The sequence below is a fragment of the Haliotis rufescens genome, unplaced genomic scaffold (genome assembly GCF_023055435.1).
Source record: "Haliotis rufescens isolate VD_foot unplaced genomic scaffold, xgHalRufe1.0.p SCAF_18, whole genome shotgun sequence".
In the NCBI taxonomy this organism is placed as follows: Eukaryota; Metazoa; Mollusca; class Gastropoda; order Lepetellida; family Haliotidae; genus Haliotis; species Haliotis rufescens.
In genome coordinates this window covers 19,485,001-19,509,467 of record NW_025963868.1, presented here as the reverse complement: position 1 = coordinate 19,509,467, position 24,467 = coordinate 19,485,001, and the positions used below count along the sequence as shown (strand labels likewise).

Sequence of the window (24,467 nt, the reverse complement as noted above, 5' to 3'; positions counted from 1 at the left end):
TTGGTACCACACATGTAGAATCCCATCCTCTTCGCCTAAATTGTAGTGTTCTTTCAATAACCAAGAGACAATTTCCCACTTCGTTTATTCATCAGACGACAAGTGACATTCGGAAGTCAAGCCCGAGCACGTATTGCACGTGCGTTGCGTAACATCATTGAGTAGGTATCGTCTTTGGGTAGATATCCACCTCTCCAAGGTGAGAGCAGCACAGGGCCACGTGGGCAAGGGGTATCGTGGTAAGAGTAATAAGGTTATATATAGCATCTTAACTGCCCGAAATAGAGCAGAAATGACCGACCAACAATAAAACATTTATGATATTAGAGAGGCAAACTCCTAGATTCCTAGATATCGTTGACTTTATTTTACAGAGGAACAAATAATGATTCAAGGTAAATGAACTATGAGTAAAGTAGAATGGTCTGTTGGAAGGGTGAAAGGTTACCGACCAATGGGAAACGATCATTATGATTGCTGTGACGTTGGAACCCGGGTTTTTAAGGGTAGGGCGTACTCGAAATCTGGAGTCTGGTGCGCGCCCGCTCTCGCTATGTGTTGTCACGATCTTTCGAACCAGAAACCAATTTGAGGCACCAGCGTTTCGACTGAGACTTAACCTTTGAGGACGAAGTCTCTTATTTAAGTGACAAATAGATTGGGTTGACATCCAACACAAAGTGTGAATAAAAGCAGTTAAAAGAAAAACTTCTTTTTTGATTGCTGGGTGAACTACGGTAACAAACGTCCAAGGTCCCTCTGGTCATGACAATGTACCTGTCACTCATCCCAAATCGTCAGCACCGGAAGGACGGCTTATTGTAGTTCAGGTGGAGGTACACAAAGTCACCTTCCAATTACGATTATTTAACACTCACAAATACCTTGGACAGAGAATACTAAAGTTCTTTGGAGAAAATTTGAGCCCATCCAAATCAAAATCCTACCCGAATATTCCCCACAAACAAAGATAAAGCTAACGCCATGGCTACTCACTTCTCGGCATCAAGCAGCTCCACCAACCACACACAACTACAAAACACAATAAATAACCAGCCAACCAAAACAGATCAGCTCAAACACACCTCCCACATAAAAACCACAAACTCACATGAACTTCAAACTGCACTAAATAACAAAAACACAGCCTCAGCCACAGGGTCAGACAAACTCAGTTACATCATACTTAATCACCTCCCCATCAATATTCAAAAACTACTTTTTCAACTTTATAAGCAAATTTGGGCCTCCTGAACTGACCCCAAAACATGGAAATCTCCGGATTCCTAGCTACCGCCCCATCTCACTGACCTCCCACTTATGTAAAATATTGTAATCCATAATAAACAACAGACTTCAATTACATTTTTTACTAAAAACCTACTTACTTAACGCCAAATTGCCAAACTTTAGACCTTATTTTACATTTAGAACATAATGTTAAGACAGCAAAAGCACAAATATATACACTTTGGCCATCTTTATTGACTTTAGTAAAGCATTCGACGTGGTTTGGTATAACGGCCCAGTTAAAAAATTAAAGGATAAAGCCATAGATGGAAGAATTCTAAATTTCATTCATTCATTCTTAAAGGGCAGAAACATAACAGTAAAAATTCCATCAGACACAATCAGACCCTTATCCTTTAGAAAATGGCACCCCACAGGGGAACATATTATCCCCCACCCTATTTAACTTCATGATTGAATTTCAAAATTTCATGGGCACCCCATATTTATAACTTGTTCAACTCATGCAAAAAAGACATAAACCTTATGAGAGCCATCATAGGCTCTGATTGGGGTGCTGACAAACACACACTGCATAACATATATTATATAAAACCCTCATTCAACCCAAACTGGACTATGCCACTCCAGTCCTCCACACTATCTCGGAAAATCCGTGAAACTCCTAACCTAAACTCCATTCAATACAAAGCCCTAAAAACAGGCCCGGGCACCACGGCCGGTACCTCCCTTAACACCCTATTAATACTATCAGGTATCACATCAATACAACCTAGACGAAACCAAACAATACTCAATTACTGGGCTGGGGTCCAACAAACCCAATTTACAAACTTATCAGCCACAAATACCACCGACACATCACTACATACTACATTCCAAAACCAACCAAACCTCACCCATACAGAAAAAGCCACACTTTCACTAAATTACATACAACAAAACTGGCCACAACATACACATATCTATACCGATGCTTCCAAAACACCAACTTAACAACCGGTCTGGGCATCCATGTAACCCAGCCTGATACATTCACAACGAATGTTCATTGTACTAACTTCTCGCATTCTAATACAGCTAAATTTATGGCCATTCAGTGTGCATTAAATCAAATAAAAGTATCAAACAATCTTTTGTTTCAGACTCATTAGGTTCGATACGACAAATTAAAATAAACCATTCAAAATCACGCCCAGATATCATAAATAATATGGTACACCAAACTCAATATTAAGTTCATATAACAAATCATTACACTACTATGGATACCCAGCCACACCGGACAGGGATACGGGGAAATGACCTCGCTGACCTGGCTGCAAAAACAGCAACTACACTCACATCCCCCTCAATACATTTCACTGCTCGTAAATCCGAATCAAAATCACTTATTAAGAAATACATCAAAACTCAAAATTTCCAAATTCTTTTTCAAAACTGCAAATCCACATGGATAAAATCCCTTTTAACTAAGCCAATCACAAAATGCCTCAATTTTACTAAAATTTAATTCGGTCCTTTTAGATAAGATAATAAACAGAACCCATAGCGGCCAAACTAACTTAAACACAACACTGAATACACAAAACAGACATCCCCATGAAAAACTGCACACATTCCAATAGACCAGAAGACCTTAACCATGCACATCTTCAATCACTGCTCCCTCCTGACCCCAAAACACATCCAATTATACCAATCCCTCCCTCCACAATATCAAAATGACATCAGATTACAACTACAACCTACAAACACAACGGCCATCTATCTACTCAGCAATTGCTAAATTTCTAAAAAATTCTGCTCTTCAAAACAGACTTTGGAAACAATTCCAAACAATTTACCTGTTCATAAACACTGTCTATAAATCACAACTTTCTAAGATTCAGATCGGGATCGAAATTCCAAGCGTGACGTCCGCGCGAGAAACATAACTCAATCCAGGCACGCTATTTCATAGAACTCTCATAACCAGCCCCTACGGCAAGACCAAGGTCACTGCACACCACTCCAACGACAAGCTAACAACACCACACACAAGCCTGACGAAACATTCTTCTTTCCTTCCTTCAAATGCATTACAATCGAAATTGCGAATGCTCAGTTAGTATAGATTACATGTTTATTTCAACTTTTTGGTAGGCGGTAGATATCTTTGTATATATGGCTACATGTACAGAGTTGGCAAAAGAAGAGATTTCTATATTGATTGTCAGGTTCGAGACTATGTTACCGAGAACTGGGTAGTGGAGTTGACACGACAGTCATGGAACCACTTTGACACAAGAACGAATGACCATTAGGAGGGTTGGCATGGGCGACTCAAGAAAAACATCGGCAAAGCCTATTAGTGATTTTTAAACTTATCAGCTTCCTGTTCGCCAAGCAGAAGAAGAATGAAATGCAGCTGGTTCAGTACACTGCCGGACAACGAGTCCCGTACACTGCAAGATGTCATCCACCAAAAAGAAGGAAGTATCAAGACATCAACCGGCGCCTGACTACACTGAACGACAGGCTGTCACGAGATGACATCACTCCTATCGACTGCACAGACAATGCTGCATTTGTTCTTAAGTTATTGTAACTGTGTATGAGCCTTGTATGAACTATGTTTGAATGTGTACTGCAATTGTAAAATGCATTAAAATTAATGTTTCCGATTTTTCAACTTTCCCTAAGCCTTAAATAAACACATCATGGCCATTGTTCAAGTTAATTGGTTACCTGGCCAAGAGGTGAGCCGTTTTAGCGTTTTGTTTATACATCCTCGTGGTGTAGCCTTGCTGAGAACAAACCCATAAAACTACCTACATTCCTAATTTGAGAAGTGATGGCAATCGGCTTTTTGTGTTTTACATTGAGAAGTGATGGCAAACGGCTTATTGTGATTTACGTTGAGAAGTGATGGCAATCTGCTTATTGTGATTTACATTGAGAAGTGATGGCAATCGACTTTTTGTGATTTACATTGAGAAGTGATGGCAATCTGCTTGGTGTCGGGCCGGGAAGTCGAAAATCTATTTACCAGTAGTACCGGAAAGGCGAATGGAGGGGTAAGGGGTAAGGGACTTGGGACCGGGAAGGCGAATGAAAAGATCAGTGATGTGTACCCTCGTTATGTATACAACGGACACTTTTATACATTGAGGACACTGGGGTGTTGTGAGACGGAAAAGTGAAGAAAGAGATAAAAAAAATTGAACTCAGAGAATGTGATTACTAACTTCCATTGAACTCAGATTAAGTAATCTAGTAAAGAAACGATGAAGCTATAACAACACGCGGGAATCAGTTAATCTCTACTACTATATCTTGTATTGAGAAGATGCGACTTTAACGCAAAAGTTGTTTGAATTGTGAGTAGGATGTCTCTTTGTTCTGAAACCCAAGTAAGAAGTATATAAGATTTTTATATGTACAAGATCATTAACGTTCAAAACGATGGCTAATGCACAGGTACGTTTGATTTTCATCGACTCTGTTCGTGGCGGCAAGCATCTTTACTACAGTGGTCATAAGTATCGTATTAACAAAAAGACTGATGAGAAGACTTATTGGAAGTGTGTCACCAGCCAGTGCAAGGCCAAACTCATCACCTCCGATGATGTCCTTCAGTCATAAGGACAGGCACACAACCATGTAGAACAGCCCTTCATCATGCACGTTGATGCCTTCAAATCGAAACTAGTTCATCGTACCAAGACCGAGGTGACTCCTATACCCAGGATCTACGATGATGAGATCGCCAACCATGACGTTGTACCTGATGGTGTGCTGGCTGAGATCCCGACCTTTGCAGCGATGAAGATCCTTTACCGCCAGCGTCACAAGACTGTTCCATGCCCGCCCTCAAAGTAGACTACACGTCAACTTAGAAGGAGAGTGGACCCGTACTCAAGGAGGAGAGATTTCTTCATACGGTACCTATGTCAGAAGGCGAAGACCCTATCCTTATCTTCACTACTGACAAGAACCTAGAACTGTTGTGTGAAGCAGACATTGTGTATGCAGATGGCACTTTCTCGCCTTCTCCGAAGCTGTTCGACCAAGTGTACACCATTCATGCTGAGTTTCAAGAGCATATGTTCCCTCTTGAATTCTGTCTTCTACCAAACAAGGCAGAGTGTACTTACGTGAGAGCTTTTGAATACATCCAAGAGGCTGCACACAACTCCCGGACTCCCGGACTCCCCGGGTGTTTCAGCTAGACACTAACAGAAGTGAGGGTTGAGCAGCTAGGCGCTCACCCAAGAGCACCTGCTCGGAAAGTACCGAGTGATTGACTCTAGACCCCGTGCCTTGAAAGAAGATCTGTTGAACCAATTGACGACAACAATGGACTACACTGACGATGTGGCAGATCTACTGCACTGGGAATGAACTGAATTATTACATAAATGATAAAATGTATGTCTATATACATCTTCAAATACATGCATGATATATGATATGTTATACTATACTTGTTATATATTGACTTTGTTGCCCAGATAAAATAGTGTCCTCATTTCATTGGTGTTTCCTTTGTAATTAACAAGTACCGGGAAGGCGATCATCTGCCATAATAAGAATTTTGTGATGACCGGGAAGGCGAACATAATTTCTAACTCTGAGGGATTGATTTTCGCCTTCCCGGGCCATAATGTGATTTACATTGAAAAGTGATGACAATCGACTTTTGTGATTTACATTAGGAAATGATGGCAATCGGCTTATTGTGTTTTACGTTGAGAAGTGATGGCAAACGGCTTATTGTGATTTACATTGAGAAGTGATGGCAATCGACTTTTTGTGATTTACATTCCTAATTTGAGAAGTGATGGTAAATCAGCTTATTGTGAGCTGATGGTGAATCGGCTGTGTTTTGAGCTGATGGTGAATCACTGTGTTTTGTATCAAGGATCACCCAACATTCCAGTACGTTGATAGATTTACTTTTTGTGACAGACGTTGATAGTGTACGGGACTCGGGAGTACTTAATCCAGTTTGCAGTGATCACTACCCAATATTTGTAACCATAAAAGAAATAATCCCTAAATGCCATTCCTTCAAATGCAATGTGTACTATTATTCTATAGCAGACCTAGATGGCTGACATGCTGAATATTGATAGTGATTTATTATTCACATCGGGTGATGTGAACACAATTACTGACGAACTTACATCTCGAATTATAAAAGTTTTTGATGAACATATTCCTAATCAAATTGATAACATATGATAAAAGGATCCACAGTGGATCAATAGTGAAATACGTTCCTTTATTAGAAAACAAAATCGCCAATATAAGAAAGCTAAAAGACGTAATATTCCAGCTGATTGGGCAAATTTTAGGCTGTTAAGAAATAAAGTAAACGACTATGTCCTTAAGGCAAAATTAATACTGTAATAAATAGTTTTTATGGTACAAAGACTTGGTGGCGTTTAGTAAAGGATTTTCTTAAACTTGAAACTGCAAAGCATAACTTTCCCCGAATTATATTTTGGGATAGGTTTTATGATAATTCCATGGATATTGCTAATATTCTCAATAACTTCTTTGTGGACTAATCTCGCATATGTAATCCTTATAAGCATCTTCCATCTGAAGAATTAGAGCAAGTTTAAAATCTATTAGTAAATATGATTAACGAACTTGGTGGCCATGCTGATCACTACAAACAGGGCTTGTGCTGTACAGTCAGCAACTCCCTCATCCCACCATCAGCAGCACGAGCTCGAAGTCCAGCAACACCAGCAACAGCCACCATCCCCATCACCAAGACACCACCAGCAACCACAACAGTACCTTCCATCAGTACCACTACAGGAACCATACCAACTACTACATGATCCACACCGGCCACCACAGGATCCATACCGGCCACCACAGGATCCACACCGGCCACCACAGGATCCATACCGACCACCAAAGGATCCATACCGGCCACCACATGATCCATACCAACCACCACAGGATCCATACCGGCCACCACAGGATCCATACCGACCACCACAGGATACCTGATACTCAGCGATCTGGGGTCAGGAAAGAGTCAGCCTTTGTATCACTTGTGTCTCCCTTGACAAAGAACACTGTTCATGTAAAGGTGAAACAAGTGAGAACTACAGCTCTTGTTGACACAAGTGCATCAGTTAGGTGTGTCAGCATGGGCTACTTAAACAAAGTTGCCAACAAACGCTCTCATTTACGCCCTTCGCATCTGACTGAAATCATAGGTTTAGGTGGTGAAAAACATTCTGTGCTAGGTTCTGTCTCTCTTGGGCATATCTACCTCTCTCAAATCTTTCATGTCTTTCTAAACTTAATAAAAAAAAAAAATAATAAAAAATAGAGACATATTAACTAGACAGTTCATTTGCCAAATCTTTCCATTTACTGTCAAACTGTCTTATTGTATTGTTTTTGTGTGCAATTGATTTCTCTATCCGAAATATATCAGTTAAAGTCTTCAGAAACGTTTCAAGTGACAATTTGTTTTTCTTAATACTTGATACATGTATAGAGAATACTACACTCATTCTCGTTATATACCATTTTTACGAAACGAGTGGACTTTCAATGGTATCTGACCGAGCGAAAGCGAGGTCAGATACCATTGAAAGTTCACGAGTTTCGTAAAAATGGTATCTAACGAGAATGAGTGTGGTATTTTACTTATTACCCACGTTAAAATATATTTAAGTGTAAATACAAAACAACTTTCGTTCGTTGACAGACCAAACTGAAACCGGTTGCAAAATCTGGTTGGCCATGAATATTGATATATGACCAAATATGGGCATTGTTGACATGTTTATGCATACGCATTAACAACATGTGCCTGCTGTTCTGTTTGCAAACAAACCAGCACCGACGCTCAAGTAATTCAAGCGACATGTTGTTAGTACGCAGGACACCGATAAGAACATTTGAAATGTCACATTAGCGCCGCGCTTTGAATATAGGACCAACAGTCGGTCACTCGCGCTGCCGGGGTCCCGGCTCACAGGCCCCTGAAGCAGGATAGTGATATAACTGAAACACTGGACCCATATATATATATCGTCGCTATATGGCTGAGATAATGCCGATGCGACGTTAAATTTTAACTCACTCACCATATATATATAAATAGACAAGGTACGTCACTCGCCATCTTGGCCGAAGTGGAAATCGGCTGTATCGTGCCACAAACCTTTATTTTTTGCAATTTATTTCCTATATCGGGCGATTTTATCGACACATTGGCTCAGTCGCGGCTGTGGGTCACGGAAGTATACAAAAATCTCCGCGCTCAATTGCCTCGAGCGCTGTGATTGGTCCGCGCTCCAACCATAACAAACGCACATGGGGATATTTACCAATCAGAGCACTCGAGGCCATTGAGCGCGGAGATTTTTGTATACTTCCGTGACCCACAGCCGCGACTGAGCCAATGTGTCGATAAAATCGCCCGATATAGGTAATAAATTGCAAAAAATAAAGGTTTGTGGCATGCAGGTCGTATTTGAAGGGAGGTGTGGAGGTATTGTGAACATGACATGCACACATTTCCATTTAATTTAAACGATACAGCCGATTTCCACTTCGGCCAAGATGGCGAGTGACGTACCTTGTCTATTTATATATATGGGTCCAAGTGTTGCAGTTATATCACTATCCTGCTTCAGGGGCCTGTGCTATTTCCATAATAAACACACCATGGCTTATGCCCCTTGCAATATGACGTCATTGGTGCCAATTGATAAAGGAATGACGTCATAAGACTTTATTAGACGCGTTTCACGTGGTGTATGTAGGTGTGTGGTTCTATCTTCTCAGATGCGCAGCCTAGCTATTGTTTTGTTCGGTGCCGAGCTGTCCAAGATACAACGCTAAGCACAATTACTCAAAAATTATTTCGGTTTCCAAAATCGCGACTGAGAAGACAACAATGCACTGATAACATACTGTAAGATTCGCGATTATGGCTGGAAGGGTCCGTTGTATGAATTGCGCTTATTCGTTCATTTGTGTTGCGCATATTGGCTCTTGCTGAGTTGCTGTCGTCTTCCGTGAGAGTTTAGATACCTGCTGGTTCTGAAACCACAGGACCGTATGTAACTAATAATAACAATAAAAAAAACTCGCCAAAAAATTATAGACGAGGCCGAAGGCCGTTTTTGTTACTATCATTAGTTACATATGGTCTTGTGCTGAAACTGATCGGAAGCGGATGGTGTACGATCCTTATATGGAAACGGGCTAAAGGGACAGCACTCTCATCAAGACCCTGACTGGGATGTTTTTGTAAACAAACGCCGTAAAGTTGAAGTAACTCGATCAGGTAAGTTTGCTGTTTTAGTTTATTCTAACCACAGTAGTATTTAAGAAATGTATTTTAGCAGGGGTAGGGTGATATTTGTACATAGTTTCACTTGATAATCATGAATATCCGCGATGTTGTCTCGTTCACATGTTCACTTCCTGCATCATGCATGGTTATGTCGATACTCCTGATCAGCTGATCGTTGCAGTATGCAGCAAACTCCTGTTGATGGAGTAAGTTGTGTTACGTAATGTTTTAGTTTTACAGCCATTCCCGTCTGGAATTAACACAAATCATCTCATTTCGGTAATTAATAAACCTTATAATAACACAGGAAAACAAATTATAAATTACCGTATTCGACGTAATAAGCGCCCCGCTCTAATAAGCGCCCACGGCGATATTTGCTAATATATTGGCTAGTGAACAATCCCAATCAGCACCCCTTCCGATTGATCAATGTACGCAAGACTTATTTATTCGCGCATATTACGCACTCGTGTGTTATATCACCCTTAATTATGGGCAATTAAATTCTTGAAAAATATATCTGTCGTATGTAAACATTGCAGGATGTTTGCATAAACCACGAAATTTACGATCTTTCAACTCAAAATAATATTCTAATAAGCGCCCCCTATTTCTAATTTTGAGAGCGCCCTGGGCGCTTATTACGTCGAATACGGTATATAAACTCATTGAAATTCTGTGTGTGTGTGTGTTTGTGTGTGTACATAATCTTTGAATAATCATGTACAATAATTTTGATTCAGACTGTTTAAGCAAAAATCCGCAAAAATACATTGTTGCAACATGTTTATTTTTTATATTTAGGCTTTATATATATTTTTTTTAAAAAGATTTCTGGTTTTGCTGGTTTGTAGCTGACAAAATATCCAGTCACTATCAAAAATCATCGCCCACCTACCACCCAAAATATTCAAAACTCATGTTCAATGCAATTTACACACATATACAATTTATAGCAAATTTATACATGAAAACAATCAAGTTACCATTTTATATTTTGTGATAGTGAGATATAGATGACAAAAGTGTTAATGTTTCTATGTTGTATCTTTCAAATATGAAGTTTCGAGCCAAGTCATGCCAGACACCGATGCCCAGAAAGTACAGGTCCCCAGTCCATCATGGTGTACAGTCTCTGTCCAATGTACACCAGAAGCATGGCACACCGTGCTTCACAGTATGAGGTACAAAATAATATTTTGACAATGAATAATCACACAATGTAAATGCTATATGCAAATAATATCTGTATTGAACTATTTTGTGTATCTATTATATTCTAGATTGTTGTCTTTTGTTGTAAAAGTGTAGTGTGGATGACAAATGAACATTTACTGTGAATGACATATAAAAGTTTAGATCTGATACAATTTGTACACAGTTAACTGATGATATTTGTATTCAGGCACCCAGTGACATGCCTGACACTGCTGAAGATAATTACCACCTTCTTTTACAATTATTTAGTCAGTGTACATATTATTTTGACAAATCTATGTTAAAATTATTTTTATATTTTTCAGGTCCCACAATGATATGGAAGAGTATAAATGCGACAAAACCCTTTCCATATTCATATGAAATCTCTGTAAAAAACAGTTGATGGTACGATTCTGACTAAATCATGAGCAGGTGTTAATGAATCGCTATCAAATAATGATAATACCAGGTGTTCGCAAAAGGTGAGAGTATCCTGCCCCAACGGTGTCACAAGAAATACCTGGTGTTGAGATCCAATTTTCATTGTGTGCAAATTGTGTTTATTTTCATGCAGAGTTACAAGTCATAAAATATTAGAGTGTCTTGTGAGGTACAGTGCTTCCGACAACAAGAGAGCTGTACTTTTGAAATAGTCAACCAGTGCACTAACAAGTTGCCACTGAGCATTTAGCCAGTGCTTGTGATATTTTCTTCAGTCTTTTCCCGGCCTTCGCCCTTGCCCAAAACTACCTGATCCAGCATCAGCCATCATGTATTACAGAAACTTATCAAATGAAACAGCAAAGGCTGATTGTTGTCAGAGACCATAAAACAAGATTTCAATGAAAAAAGTTTTTTTTAATGAGCATAGAGAAAAACATTACATACATCAGATGGAAATCTTTCATGAATCACCTGGACAACACAAGATGGAATAATTTTTCTCTGATTCTTCAACTATTTCTGCAAATCCCCAAAGTGAACCTCTTGTTTATGAGGTGTAGATAGATTCTGAAATGAAAAAGTGTCTTTTATTAGTCAATCTATGCACAACATTACAAAAAAATATCATACCATTTACATATATATTTTTGTCATTAAATCTGGAGGGATGCTTATATAAGAAGTAACTTGTATTGATGATATATGCATAATTTTTATTACATGTTAATAATTCAATAAATACCAAAACAGTTTATAGTTCTATCATGTTGACATGATGTGTTTATTACTGTAGGTTTGAATACTTCTTGAAATATTGCGGGCATGTTTCAATATCTCTGATATTAATTAATAACCTTACAAGTTACATATGCTTTCACAACTTGCTGGCAAATAAACATTTATCGTACTCGAATCTCTTATTTTACTTGTCAGATTTGTTTGTTGTGCATGATAGATCTTAAAATGCATAATAAAATAAATTGATGAAAGTAAATCATATTATATGTTTTCTAAACTTTATTTGAAGTGTTAATATAAAAAAGGGTGGTGGGGTAGCCTTGTGGTGAAAGCGTTCGATCATCACACTGAAGACCCAAGTTCGATTCCCCACATGGGCACAACATGTGAAGCCCTTTTCTGGTGTCCCCCAGTTGTGATATTGCTGGAATATTGCTAAAAGCGGGGTAAAACCCTACTCACTCACTCATATAAAAAAATGATTGCATATTTCATTTGCATTTTAGGGGGTGGTTGTTACAGATGTTTTGCTCAAAAGGTCAGGTTGGGAGGTCCAAATTTCCAAACAAAGATTTACAATTTCAAATATTTTTCACTAATATTCAACAAGTTTTACTTATAGTTTCTTAGATAATTTATATGTATTGATTGTGACAGTAAATGAGCTTTTTGTAAACATTTTACATATATCTGGTCCACTCAGTTAAACAACCCACTGTTTTTAATAATTAATTATATATTAGATATTTCTTCTTTTTTATAGTTTCTAAACACTTTTTTTTAAAATCTGGTCCCATAATAGATGATAAAGAGTTTCCCTGCAAAGTTGCAGTGCATTTTCTATGAATGGTTGTCAGAACAAACCAATAACCAATTATCTATTAAATAGAATAAGATACTGTAGGCCTACTGCAGTAACTGGTTTCAAACACTAAACAAAACAATTGAGTGATCTATCTTTTCACTTTCAAATGGGGACGGTGTGAAGTGTGAAGTACGACATCCAATTATTTATCAATAAATATGGCAGGTATTTTGAACTCGGATGGGAAAATACCAAAGAGAATCTTTTTTTCCCCCAGTACGTTACCACTCGGCAACCGACTTTAGAAACGTACTGTGACGTACCCCATTTTCGTGTTACTCTAAGCGAGTAGGGGAAGGCTCCTATGTGCCGTGTGCCGGGAGCCACAAGGAAGTGCCAGTAAGCGTGAACCCAGGGGAGAGTTAAGTTACATAGACTGGCGGCAAGTCTCCCTCGCCAGATCCTTTATTACGAGGCTGTAGAAATACGGGACGCCCCTAACTCACATCCGTCTCCAGAACTCTCACGCCGACTTCTTGAGATAATTAAAATATTTTTTCAATGTTCTGCACTTTTTAATATAAATATAGTGTTTGTCAGAAAAGTTAGTTACATAGTTTACTTAATCAATTCTGGTTTATTTACGGTAGACGAATTTATATGACCATAGTGTTATTGCCAAACCCTTCAGTCAATTCTAATTGATCCAGACTGCACAATATCAGGGGAAATCATCATTACATCTCTGTAGTGTTTTGGTACCGTTAACAAAGGCGAAAATATTGCATTAGTATGTCGCATCATGTATGACGAACAATACACAATAAATTACTAAAAATACAACATCTGGCCGATTCAAATAATGGGGATTGCTGATTGTAACAACCTGTAAATACCTCCCATGGTAGGTGAGACGCCGTTTATGCTCCTGATTAGAATCGGTCGTCAGCAACCCATGCATGTCGTAAAAGGCGATTAACAGGATCGGGTTGTCAGGCTCGCTGACTTAGTTGATGTATGTCATCTTATTCCAATTGCGTAGATAGATGCTCATGATGTCAATCACTGGATTGTCTGGTGCAGGTTCGATTATTTACAGACGCCGTCATATAGCTAGAATACTGCTGAGTGCGGCGTTAAACAACAAACAAATCATCATTTATCACCATGCATTTGGTGAAGTCTACCGTAAGGACGAGCGCAGGATTCTCTGGAATGCTGAGAACACCGCAATCTATGTGTACAAAGCTTTGGAATTCCCTTTGCCTCCAACATTTGACAGAATTACCCTATCGCATCAGCATTGCAATTGCACATTCATCCAATGGGCTTTTGACGTTCAATGTGTATTGTGTAGTACAGTGGAATATCTGCTTCGGACTTCATTGCGTCATTGTTTTGACATCCAGGTGAAATGAACGTTTTACTTATTGTGGGGCCGAAAGTTAGTCTGATTTTTACAGAGGCCTGTGTTAGGAATATTATAGAAGTATTATTATGAATCATAGTATATTCGGCACCATTGATATCGCCTTGTATTACAAATGCTGATTAGTTAAAGTCCTGTCCCGACAGATTCCACTGTGCACGGTAATATTTGTAAATGTAATAGGTGTGAAGAAAATATGTCCATATTAGCGAAAGGGTAGCTCAGTGTCTCAATCAACGCCTAAACTGTCGAGTTCGATTCCTTACATCGGGGTAATGTTTCGTTTGAAGCCCATTCCTGCAGCCCCCCGACGCCGTGATGTAGCCGTTGAAGCCTATAACACCATACATATGCATTAAGTGCACACAATGAACTCAAACTTTGGGGTACATGATAACAAAGACATTTATTCATAACAGAATAATAAACACATATAATATATCCATTGTAATAAAAAAGGTGTGTTAGGTATACCTGCTTCAAATAGCTTCACCAGCAAATATTAACACACTCGGGATACTGTGACACTCAATCAACCGAGTCACCGAGTCCGACCACCCAGTCCACGTAAGTCGCCGCTTACGACAAGCACAGGTTACTTGAGGCAACGCCTACTTCTTTAGGACTCCCCATAGGGTCACATCAACATTTAAGGCCATTAATACATTTATATTTGTTATTCAACGCCGCACTCAGCAATATTCCAGCTAATGACCACGGGTCTGTAAATAATCGAGTCTACACCAGACAATCCAGTGATTGACATCGTGAGCATCGATCACGCAAATGGTATACGATGATATGCATCCCGTTAGTCGTCTTTTACTACAAGCATGGGTTGCTGAAGACCAGTACATGTACTAACCCTCGCGTTCTTGGGGTCGTGATTACATAATTAAGAGAGTATTAGATATAAACACAGAGCAAGTAGTACAAATGACACAATTATTCAAATGAACAGTTCACTCATTCACGTTGCCCTAGCGACTGTCACTTCTGTCCATTACACATACGTATGGAAGTTCCTTCAGACGACACTGAACTGAACTTTATATACATTTGATGGCTAATGGTGGTATTAGACTAGATGTACAAACATATATCTACAAAATTGAAAATATGGAAAAGAGTAAACTAAGTGAAGAGCCTTTGACTTTAAGTGAAGTGATTCATGTATTAGGGGTGTTCTGTAAACGTCAGATCTGAGAATAAGTTTGTCGGCCTTTGACACAGTGCATGGGTTGTGTCTGTCTGGACTGCTTGAGTACTCAGCTCAATGATGCCCAGTTTGCCACTGGGTGCGTGAGTAGATCTCTTGTCCCCAACAGTGATAACTCACCGGATGCCTTTTGTGTAAGTTCTATTCTTTGAATGACATTGTTATAAACTTGTCACAGCTGCTGCTGCTTAATAAACCGTAAGGTGCAATATATAGTTCTTTGTATTGTATTTATATTCAGGTTGGTATTTCTGCTATCCAAAGTGTGCAGTGAGGCCTTCTTATTCTTTATAGTAATTTTGGAGACAAAAGTGCTAAGTTTATGAACACACAAATGTCATTTTAGAAAGTGGTCATATGTAACAAATGTTATATTTTGGATGACACTTTCTTAGTAAAGTTCATAGCTTTCGGCCATGGGAGCTGTGCCAATTTACACTTGTCAGAACGGTACACAAAGTACGTGATCTAGACTACCAGTAGTCGTACTTCCATTTTTGCGTAAGCCTCGGTGGCTGAGTGGGTAATTAGATAGGGACTCAACCAAACAAAGTGCGAGAATTTGTACTTTACTAAGAAAGTGTTGTCCCAAATATGACACTTGTTACATATGACCACTTTCTGAAATAACATTTGTGTTTTAATGTGTTGTTTAGTTTCGGTTGTTTTGCTTGTACATTCCAGGAAGTGGGCAGTGTTCCCATATTTATAATGTATTGATTACAATCTAGTAGTAAATAGGGTTCATACACGACTTTTATATTTAATTTAGTCCCATGAATTGCACACTACATGTTCTTAATTTGCTGCAATTTCGCGTATTTGTTCATTGGAATATTTAGCTCTCTTTCACTTATCCAGCCTTGTAATAAGTGGATAATTTGTCAATTGCTTTACGCTAATTTCTATTAAACAAGTTTTCTGTGGCCTTCCACTAAGCACAAACATCAAATATTCAATATTCAAACAACATATCTTCTTAATGTCACTCACTCATTCACTCCAGTATCAACCTTTCACTCACTCTTATATCAACCCGGTCCTCATTTTTTGTAATAAATATACTCTTATGTACTCATAACGCTTTCTCTTAAATAAGCGCATATCCAATCTGTCATGAATCTGAAACAAAATAACGAACTAAAAGTTACATACATGACAACTGGACAAAATTGTAACTACATACGTGTATGAACAATTGGTTCAAAATCCATTTACAGCATTGTTAGATGTGAGAAGAAATATACTACAAATAGGCCTATACATGCATGTATGTAGGAGAATTGCTCACAACTATGCGAGATGTTTATTTGCGCTTCTCAAAACTGTTAACGTGGCAAGCATTAAATATTTAAGTCAAATTTCGAGATAACGATATGTTATATCGTGTCTAATTAGACAGATGCGGGTAAATTTATATGTATTTGTATAGGCGGTCGCGACCACAGACAAGGTTCGACATATCGGTACATTCGACAAAACACGGTTCGAGTATACATGTTGAAAATGCAAAAGTAGTATATTTACACAAAATGGTTTCAACGAAGTGACAGTCATTTAAGGATTACATGACTTCGACCTACATGACTTCGACCTGCATGACCTCGGCATTTTCTCTCCTCTTTAATATGCTGACAAATCCTTTCATTTATTATTGGTATACTCATATCCACGAACATCACACTCACTTACTCACTCACCCACTCAAGAATTACATACCTGTGTGCCTTGTTTCGAAATGCTTTCTGGCATGGTAGAAAATGAAATCTTCCACCACTTTGAGGAAATAGTCGTTCCTGAAAAATATATGAATCGAGTGACAGCAATTTTTGTGATGGCTGAAGCCTCATGTTTCTGTCACCCGTACAACCATTAGGACAGAACTATGTATTACAACTTACAATCATCAGTCACATACCTTGGACGTCCAAATTGTAGTACAACATCGGGTAGTATCAGATTTCTTTTTGTGATGTCATAAAGTCTGAAAATGCAAATTAAATAAATCACTACATCATTTCTGTATATTTGTTGGTAGTGTATAGCGTAAAACTATCGGTCAGTTGTGGAAACAAAGCTTATTCGTTCTTAATACGCGCTTGATTCTTATATAGTGATGACAAACAAACAGAAGCTTCTTGATGGAAAATTAAATATGTTCCTTAAGTTTATTTTATCCTATACTTACCTTGGACCTCTTGTCCTCGTCACCAAATGTGTCTCCATGGACTGCATCAGTATGGCATATCCCTGAAAGCAGTCATTCTATCATTAAGTCATGTCATGTACTCTCAGTATAAATTTACGTGTAAAAGTTTGGATCGAAAATATCTTCATATATGGGCATATCCGCTTTAGACAGAGGCCGGTTAGACAAATGTCACTGTAGTATGAACATACCGTTTATCTGTAAGCAAATTTAATATGTAACTCAGTATTTCTGTGTTGAGATGGTTATCAGTATTTCCAAACACTGGCAAATTAATAGGCGTTTTCAACATTCGTGAAGTCAAATTAGAGTAATATTTACAACAGCATTGAGGTGGGACATGGCCCTGCTCCTCTCCAGCTTCTTTCGTTGAAAATAAAGCACATGTCTCCTGAACTCTTCAGGTACTTCTTCTGTATCATTTGTTGGGTACCGGTACAGCCTGGGTACATCTTCATCAATTATCTTTTCCAACTAAAGGAACAAAACATTCCTAGTTATACCGTTCATCAAGTGTACACAGAAACATATTTATAAAGTTACAAATCCAATGGAATAAAAACGTCATCAAAAATACGTTTTCATATTGTTATTCGTGACACATTTACTACAGTCTAGAGATTAACACTATCTATCTATCTATCTATCTATCTAATTATCTATCTATCTATCTATCTATCTATCTATCTATATTGAAACTCACAAGTTGTTATGCCAATATAATATTTACAACTGAAACTAGGTCAATATATATGAATGTTCATACCACATTTCGGAATTCTGATCGTTCCACAGTCCTCAGCTCCTCGAGATCATCAGCAAGTATGTTCACTTGTTGGTCACCATATTCCTTCATGTCTACTGCAGGAACCGCTATTTGTATTAAACAAACATATTCATACTTTGAGTTTATACCATGGGCATCTTTTTCTCTCTGTGTGTTTGTCTGTGTGTGCATGTGTGTGCGTGCGTGTGCGTGCGTGCGTGCATGTGTGTCTTAATTCTTATATGAGGTTGGTTTCTAAACAAATACTCACGCATGGCTTTTCTTGTCACTGTCGTCTTTTCGACACATTTTGTGCTGCAATAATATGTAGTAAATTAATAATTATCTCTAGTATTCCCTCTTTCGCAACAGTAAATGCAATTAGTAATTATTCTTTCTCCAATATATTTTAATTGCTGTATGATAACTGCCTGCAAACTTATGTGACTAGTCGATGTGTATCAAGCGACACAAGTATAGAAATTTATTATTCACAAACTTATGATATCGTCTTAATCGTATCATGTTTCAAGCAAAGATTTATTATGATTATTAAAATGTTTTCATATATTATTGTCAAAAGTATCATACCTTTTAAGCTGCACCTCAGGATTCGGTTTCTAAATGAAATACAAACAATTCTATGGTCATTCACAAACCAATTTTTAACAAATGTATACTATTTATCAACCTAAGATACGAACTGTACAACACTCTCGTAAGTCTTCTTGTGATGGAGCAAGAACAGAACATTCAGTTATTTCATGAATCAGATTTTACTTTCTGTACCTGTGTTTGGATCTTCAATGCCGCATATTCAGGTCTTCGTATTCGTTTCAATGGCAGAGGTTGGTCAGCACACCACGAATCCGAAAATCTCTTCTGATTCAGAAACATATAGAAATGTATTTGTGTCCTGAGTGTAGTAACAGAATTTCAGGAGCGAATAAATTTTATATGAAATTTTGAAACAGTGTACCATTATTACTAGTTATTATGTTTAATGAATTATAGTACGAATTAAATTACGTCAATTCTATATTACCTTATGAAACCAGAAAGTGCACGTGAATACAACATGTATATAGGGTCGCATCACTTCCATGCAAACTTATGGAGATAAATTCACTGAATAAAAGTCGGCAAGCACAGACCCCGTTTTTCCGAAAAGCATGGGTTGTTGAAGACCCTTTTCTGACCCGGATCTTCACGGGTGTATTTTAGGTATGAATCATAACAGTTTGTTGTCATGGGTACTTAATGCATTATGTGCATAACACATGCATGTGTACTAGTTGGTTGGTTGGTTTGTTGTTTAACGCCGCATTCAGCAATATTCCAGTTATATGACGGCTGTCTGTAAATAATCGAGTCTGGACCACTGGACCAGACAATCCAGTGATTAATATCATGAGCATCGATCCACGCAATTGGGATAGATGACATGCATCAACCAAGTCAGGGAGCTTGACCCCCCAATCCCGTTAGTCGCCTTTTACGACAAGCATAGTCGCCTTTTACGGCAAGCATGGGTTGCTGAAGACCTATTCTACCCGGATCTTCACGGGTCGCATGTATACTAAATGTATTTTCAGTACTACATGAAATGGAATCGACCATCTAGATGTATCAGTGAAACCTCATTATGTTTTACCACTGGAACTTGCTCCCGCAGTCCGTATTTGCTTCGTATTTCCTTTGTTGTATTCTGAAATGGAACGATGTTCCAAGTAGCACATATTTTATAAGTAGAATAGAATTGCATGTGAATTACTTATTGAATATTCGAAATACGGGGATATATTTGTGACACATACCTTTGGTTAGCTTACGAACAATAAACAGTAGCGTATATGCCCATTACTGTCACAATTATTCACAGTGCACAAATAAAGTACCTTTGGTTCCACATCCTTCACTGCATTCAAAATTTCTTTGGCTATGAAAGAACGGCAACTGCTCGGGTCACACTGCAAAATATGTCATGTTTTTATTTTTAAAAATAATCATTGATACATATCGTCTGTAATATAACTGCTATACATTAGAACTTCAATACACCACAAAAACGGTCGTACCTTCTTGTCCTTGCTGCATTCGTTCCACGCATACTGAAACACGAAATCATATTCAATGTGACCATTAAATCACTCACTATTCCAGGTATTCTTTCATTTACATAAATTTAAAAAAAATATTTTCTTCATAGTAACCGTGAATAAGTCAAAGTGTAATCAGTGGCGAGAAAATATTTAATCGTTATTATTCAGTTTTGAACAACTCTTTCTAAGACCTTGCTGTACTCACTATGCATATGCAAACACCACAGCTTGTAGCATCCGTCTGTGTGGTGTACTCATGACTGACCTCTACGTTGAAGTTTGATAGGTCAATTGCATCATCTGGTACATTCTGAAGTCTGTATTCCATGTACTCCCTTTGAAGAAAAGTGCAAATGCAATGAGTTTGGACCGACAGGCAACGCAGCAGTTCATAGTAATAACGTAAGCAGCCATGTACTTGTAAGGCTATAAAACTACTTCATTTATTAATATAGATGTGGCGATATAGGGCATTTACTTATTCAGCAACCCTACCTTGTTGTGTTGACCACTTCTTCGTCTAATCTCCGGTTCAAGGGGTCATAGAAGCGCATTCGTTTGGCTTGTACATCCAACACCTGCGTCAGAAATAAGGAGTGACAGTAACTGTTGTACGTCTATATGTGACCTTCACATAAAGGTAAACTGAAAATCAAAGACGACGCCAGGTTTTTACGAAAGGGGTAAGCATGTCTCCCCAAATGGAAGCAACTGCCATTCACACAATTTGCACAAAAACGTATGTATTTGTTGCCATCCGACGTGGGCCTGTACACAAATCTGAGGATCAAGTGATCGACCCGAAATTCAGTCACACGATTGAAATCCAACACACGCCCACACACTTCGACGTGAGTCACACAACTACACACATACGATAGGCACCATTCATGTGTGGTCAATTTCTGTCTCAAATACCTAGGAAATACAACTTACCAGCAATGTCCAATGGCTTCCATGTCTGTGAATCGGTATAAACACTTTCTCTGCTTCCGAGAGTTTTTCCTGAAATACAACGAACATGGTCCTTTACATTCGGAACAATACTCAAATACCTACAATCTACAGTACAGGACTAAGGTTGTGCTGTCTCACGGCATTGTGTACTTAATCTCAGCCTACAAACGGTATCTCATGTCGTCCCTTGAACATCTCTGGTATCATATGTATTAACAGGCAATCGGTTGTTCACATATATTATTGAGGACATTAAATTTTGTTTTCTTTATTAGTGTAGCGAGTCTTTCACAGTAGCCTATGTTGTTGTGTTGTGGCAATTTTCAGTTAGCCATAAAATATTTAATTGAATAAAATATCACTGGTAAATTATATCTATGTTCATCTCATGTACATAGTTCGTTTCCATGTCATTATGTTAAAACATCAACCATCAAAAGAACTGCATCTATCTTCTATTAAAACGTTTCTTATGACATTCACTGCCCATATATATCTGACAACTGAAGACAGTATAACAACATGCATCCATCTTGAAAACATACCTTTTGTTTCATACCGTACCTCATATCATATTGTTAATCTAGAAGTAGTTCCAACAGTAGCATGTACATGATTAAAACGTCGCCATATACCTAGACTATTGTTTATTGTGGCATTACAACAACAAACAACATAATATCCCGTCTTAAGGTTTCATATATGTGCAACGATTAGACTTGACATGTATCCAGTTACCTGTTGCTACATTAAGGGAATGTTTGTCTTCATCAACTTTATTCAATTCATTCAATTCATTTCCTCAATATGTCGGCGTCTTTCGGCGGTTCAGAAACTCTTCCAGTGCATCTTATCTCACTTATGATACTGTCAATTTCAGAAAACGCTTTTTCTTGAAGATTTAATTTTCTTTTCTCAATAATGACAAGCCTTGCAAGGCTAGGCGATTCTTATTCACCAACCGACAGTGAATGATATCTTTTCCTCAACGTCATCTTCGAAATATTCTTCTCTTTACCCATTCCCACTTTATGACAAATAGAGAATACTAAACGAGCTCCTTTGTAATACTTATCGTATGAAACGAGTGAATAGTTCTGGTATCTCACGACCGAAAGGGAGTCCGATACAAGAAACTATTCACGAGTTTCATAAAAATGTTATTAAACAGGAGCGAGCTTAGTAATTTATTTATTACTTGCCGTTTATAACTTTTCTAAATATGTTACTGACCCACTATTACAAATATGGAAATGTCATAGAACAAACCAGATGATGTCATACTTGGGTTTTGACTATTTGTTCGGATAGGGATAGGTGACGTCATGTTCAATAGTGACGTCATCTGGTTTGTTCTATGGCGTTTCCATATTTGTAAAAGCGGGTCAGTGACATTCGTGTTGATTGCAGTAAATGTTTCAAAACCGATATCGTTGATTCTTTTTATTTGATAACAAATTCCATCCTTTTTAGCTATTATAACGGTAACGCTATTTTTCAGGGCATTATCATTTGCAGAAACCCTCGGTCTTAATGGAAGACCTCGGGCTTCTGCAAATGATAATGCACTGAAAAATAGATTTACCCTTATAGTAACATAAACTTACGTCTGTCGTTGCTCTACTATCGACTTGTGGAACAGGATGCTGCATCAAAAAGATTACAACACGTCACAATACCCTCTGACGTAATATGTAGAATATTGTTACAAGATCCAACCACGAAACAATGTCATGTGACGTCAGCATAGCATCAGGGTTGAGAGGGTCATTGCGTGTGCATACCCTCTCAGTGATCTATCGTCACTACACGCAATGTCGTTGAATAAGCCCAGGGATGTTGGGAGTTTTCAATATTTGTTACTGAAACTTGTTCCCGCAGTATATAAGCACGCGCTTTGGTATTATACAACGTGTTATACAGCTGTATGTTTATTAAACGGGTGATCTCTTTACGGGCGAATAAAAAAACTATATATTCCCTTGGCATATTTTGTCTTCAGTTTAAAATTGTAACTGCAGATATTTCTAAAAAGCAATTCTGACCTTTTGAACAAGTGGCGCCCGGCGTCTCCTTTTGGACTTGAAATGTTGCCATCCCTCTATAACTTGGCTTGATAAAGCTGCGTTTCTCTGCTTACCCCGAAACAAATAACATATTCTAAAATAGCAAGTGATATATTCAAGGACGAATATTGTTTTGGTATTTGCACACATTATCACAATTTGTAACAAAGTTGATTAATCTATTAATGAATGACATGGCATCTTGTAAACATATCTACATATCATTTTGTACATATCATATGTATATATCACGGTATGTTGAATATCCTGTCACTTACCCCCCGCCTTTGACACAGCACATACAAGAAGACGTTTATTATCTGCAAAGAAACATAATATTATTAACGTTATTGTTCCACTTTATCACCGTTTAATAAATGTACTTCATGTGTATACAGTGGTGTACACATACCTGATCATTTAACCAGCCCACAGTCCATCTGGTCTCTTTGTCAATTTTCACTCTCAGCTGGTCTTCTGTTTCTTTCGGAAGTATTGGTGCTATTGTCAGAATATCCAATTTTGATATTCGGTAGGGACCTATCGTCACTACTATTTCGTCCAATCTTCTGTCATCATTACAGATATCTTGAAACTGAAAAACATACAACAAATTATATCTATATATCAAAGATATCATTGTATCCGCCAAGTTTATATTTCCTTTATATATTGTAAGTGTACTTAGTTATAGGTTACAAGTAACAGTTAAAGTTAAACCGCCCTGTAATAACAAACATTATTACATGACTCTCTACCTTAAGGCAGTTCGTCCTGTATCGTAAGCATATTTGTAAAGACGAAAATATCAATATGTTTCATCACACTCACCACATCCTCCGCCGGCAATGGTGATGAATCTGCTTGCGCGGTGGAACATTCCACTTGTCCTAAAATAACAATGACGGATTGTTTCGGCAACAGCTTGCTAAAATGACATATACGTCATGTA

At 38.1% G+C, this 24,467-nt stretch overlaps 2 protein-coding genes and 1 long non-coding RNA gene across 49 annotated transcripts in view; 2 read left to right on the top strand and 1 right to left on the bottom strand.

Annotated features, from left to right (window-relative positions):
- LOC124125313 (zonadhesin-like) overlaps positions 1-24,467 on the top strand; it is a 345,476-nt gene that overhangs the window by 33,474 nt on the left and 287,535 nt on the right. The gene's annotated exons all lie outside the window — the stretch shown is intronic.
- On the top strand, positions 8,928-11,624 carry LOC125381531. Its single transcript, XR_007221857.1, has 3 exons — positions 8,928-9,568; positions 10,644-10,764; positions 11,104-11,624. It is a non-coding gene; the product is annotated as an uncharacterized LOC125381531 (long non-coding RNA).
- LOC124148760 overlaps positions 16,480-24,467 on the bottom strand; it is a 15,751-nt gene continuing 7,763 nt past the window's right edge. Inside the window, exons 12-30 of the mRNA XM_048398313.1 lie at positions 24,347-24,405; positions 23,928-24,110; positions 23,794-23,835; positions 23,495-23,581; positions 21,429-21,497; positions 20,988-21,070; positions 20,698-20,827; positions 20,469-20,501; positions 20,289-20,360; positions 20,045-20,098; positions 19,180-19,272; positions 18,982-19,010; positions 18,662-18,705; positions 18,391-18,497; positions 17,946-18,098; positions 17,604-17,665; positions 17,334-17,399; positions 17,135-17,211; positions 16,480-16,537 (exon numbers count right to left, since the gene is read on the bottom strand). Coding sequence (XP_048254270.1) covers positions 16,530-16,537; positions 17,135-17,211; positions 17,334-17,399; positions 17,604-17,665; positions 17,946-18,098; positions 18,391-18,497; positions 18,662-18,705; positions 18,982-19,010; positions 19,180-19,272; positions 20,045-20,098; positions 20,289-20,360; positions 20,469-20,501; positions 20,698-20,827; positions 20,988-21,070; positions 21,429-21,497; positions 23,495-23,581; positions 23,794-23,835; positions 23,928-24,110; positions 24,347-24,405 — 1,451 coding nt within the window. The 3' untranslated portion in view covers positions 16,480-16,529. The remainder of the gene's footprint in view (positions 16,538-17,134; positions 17,212-17,333; positions 17,400-17,603; positions 17,666-17,945; positions 18,099-18,390; positions 18,498-18,661; positions 18,706-18,981; positions 19,011-19,179; positions 19,273-20,044; positions 20,099-20,288; positions 20,361-20,468; positions 20,502-20,697; positions 20,828-20,987; positions 21,071-21,428; positions 21,498-23,494; positions 23,582-23,793; positions 23,836-23,927; positions 24,111-24,346; positions 24,406-24,467) is intronic.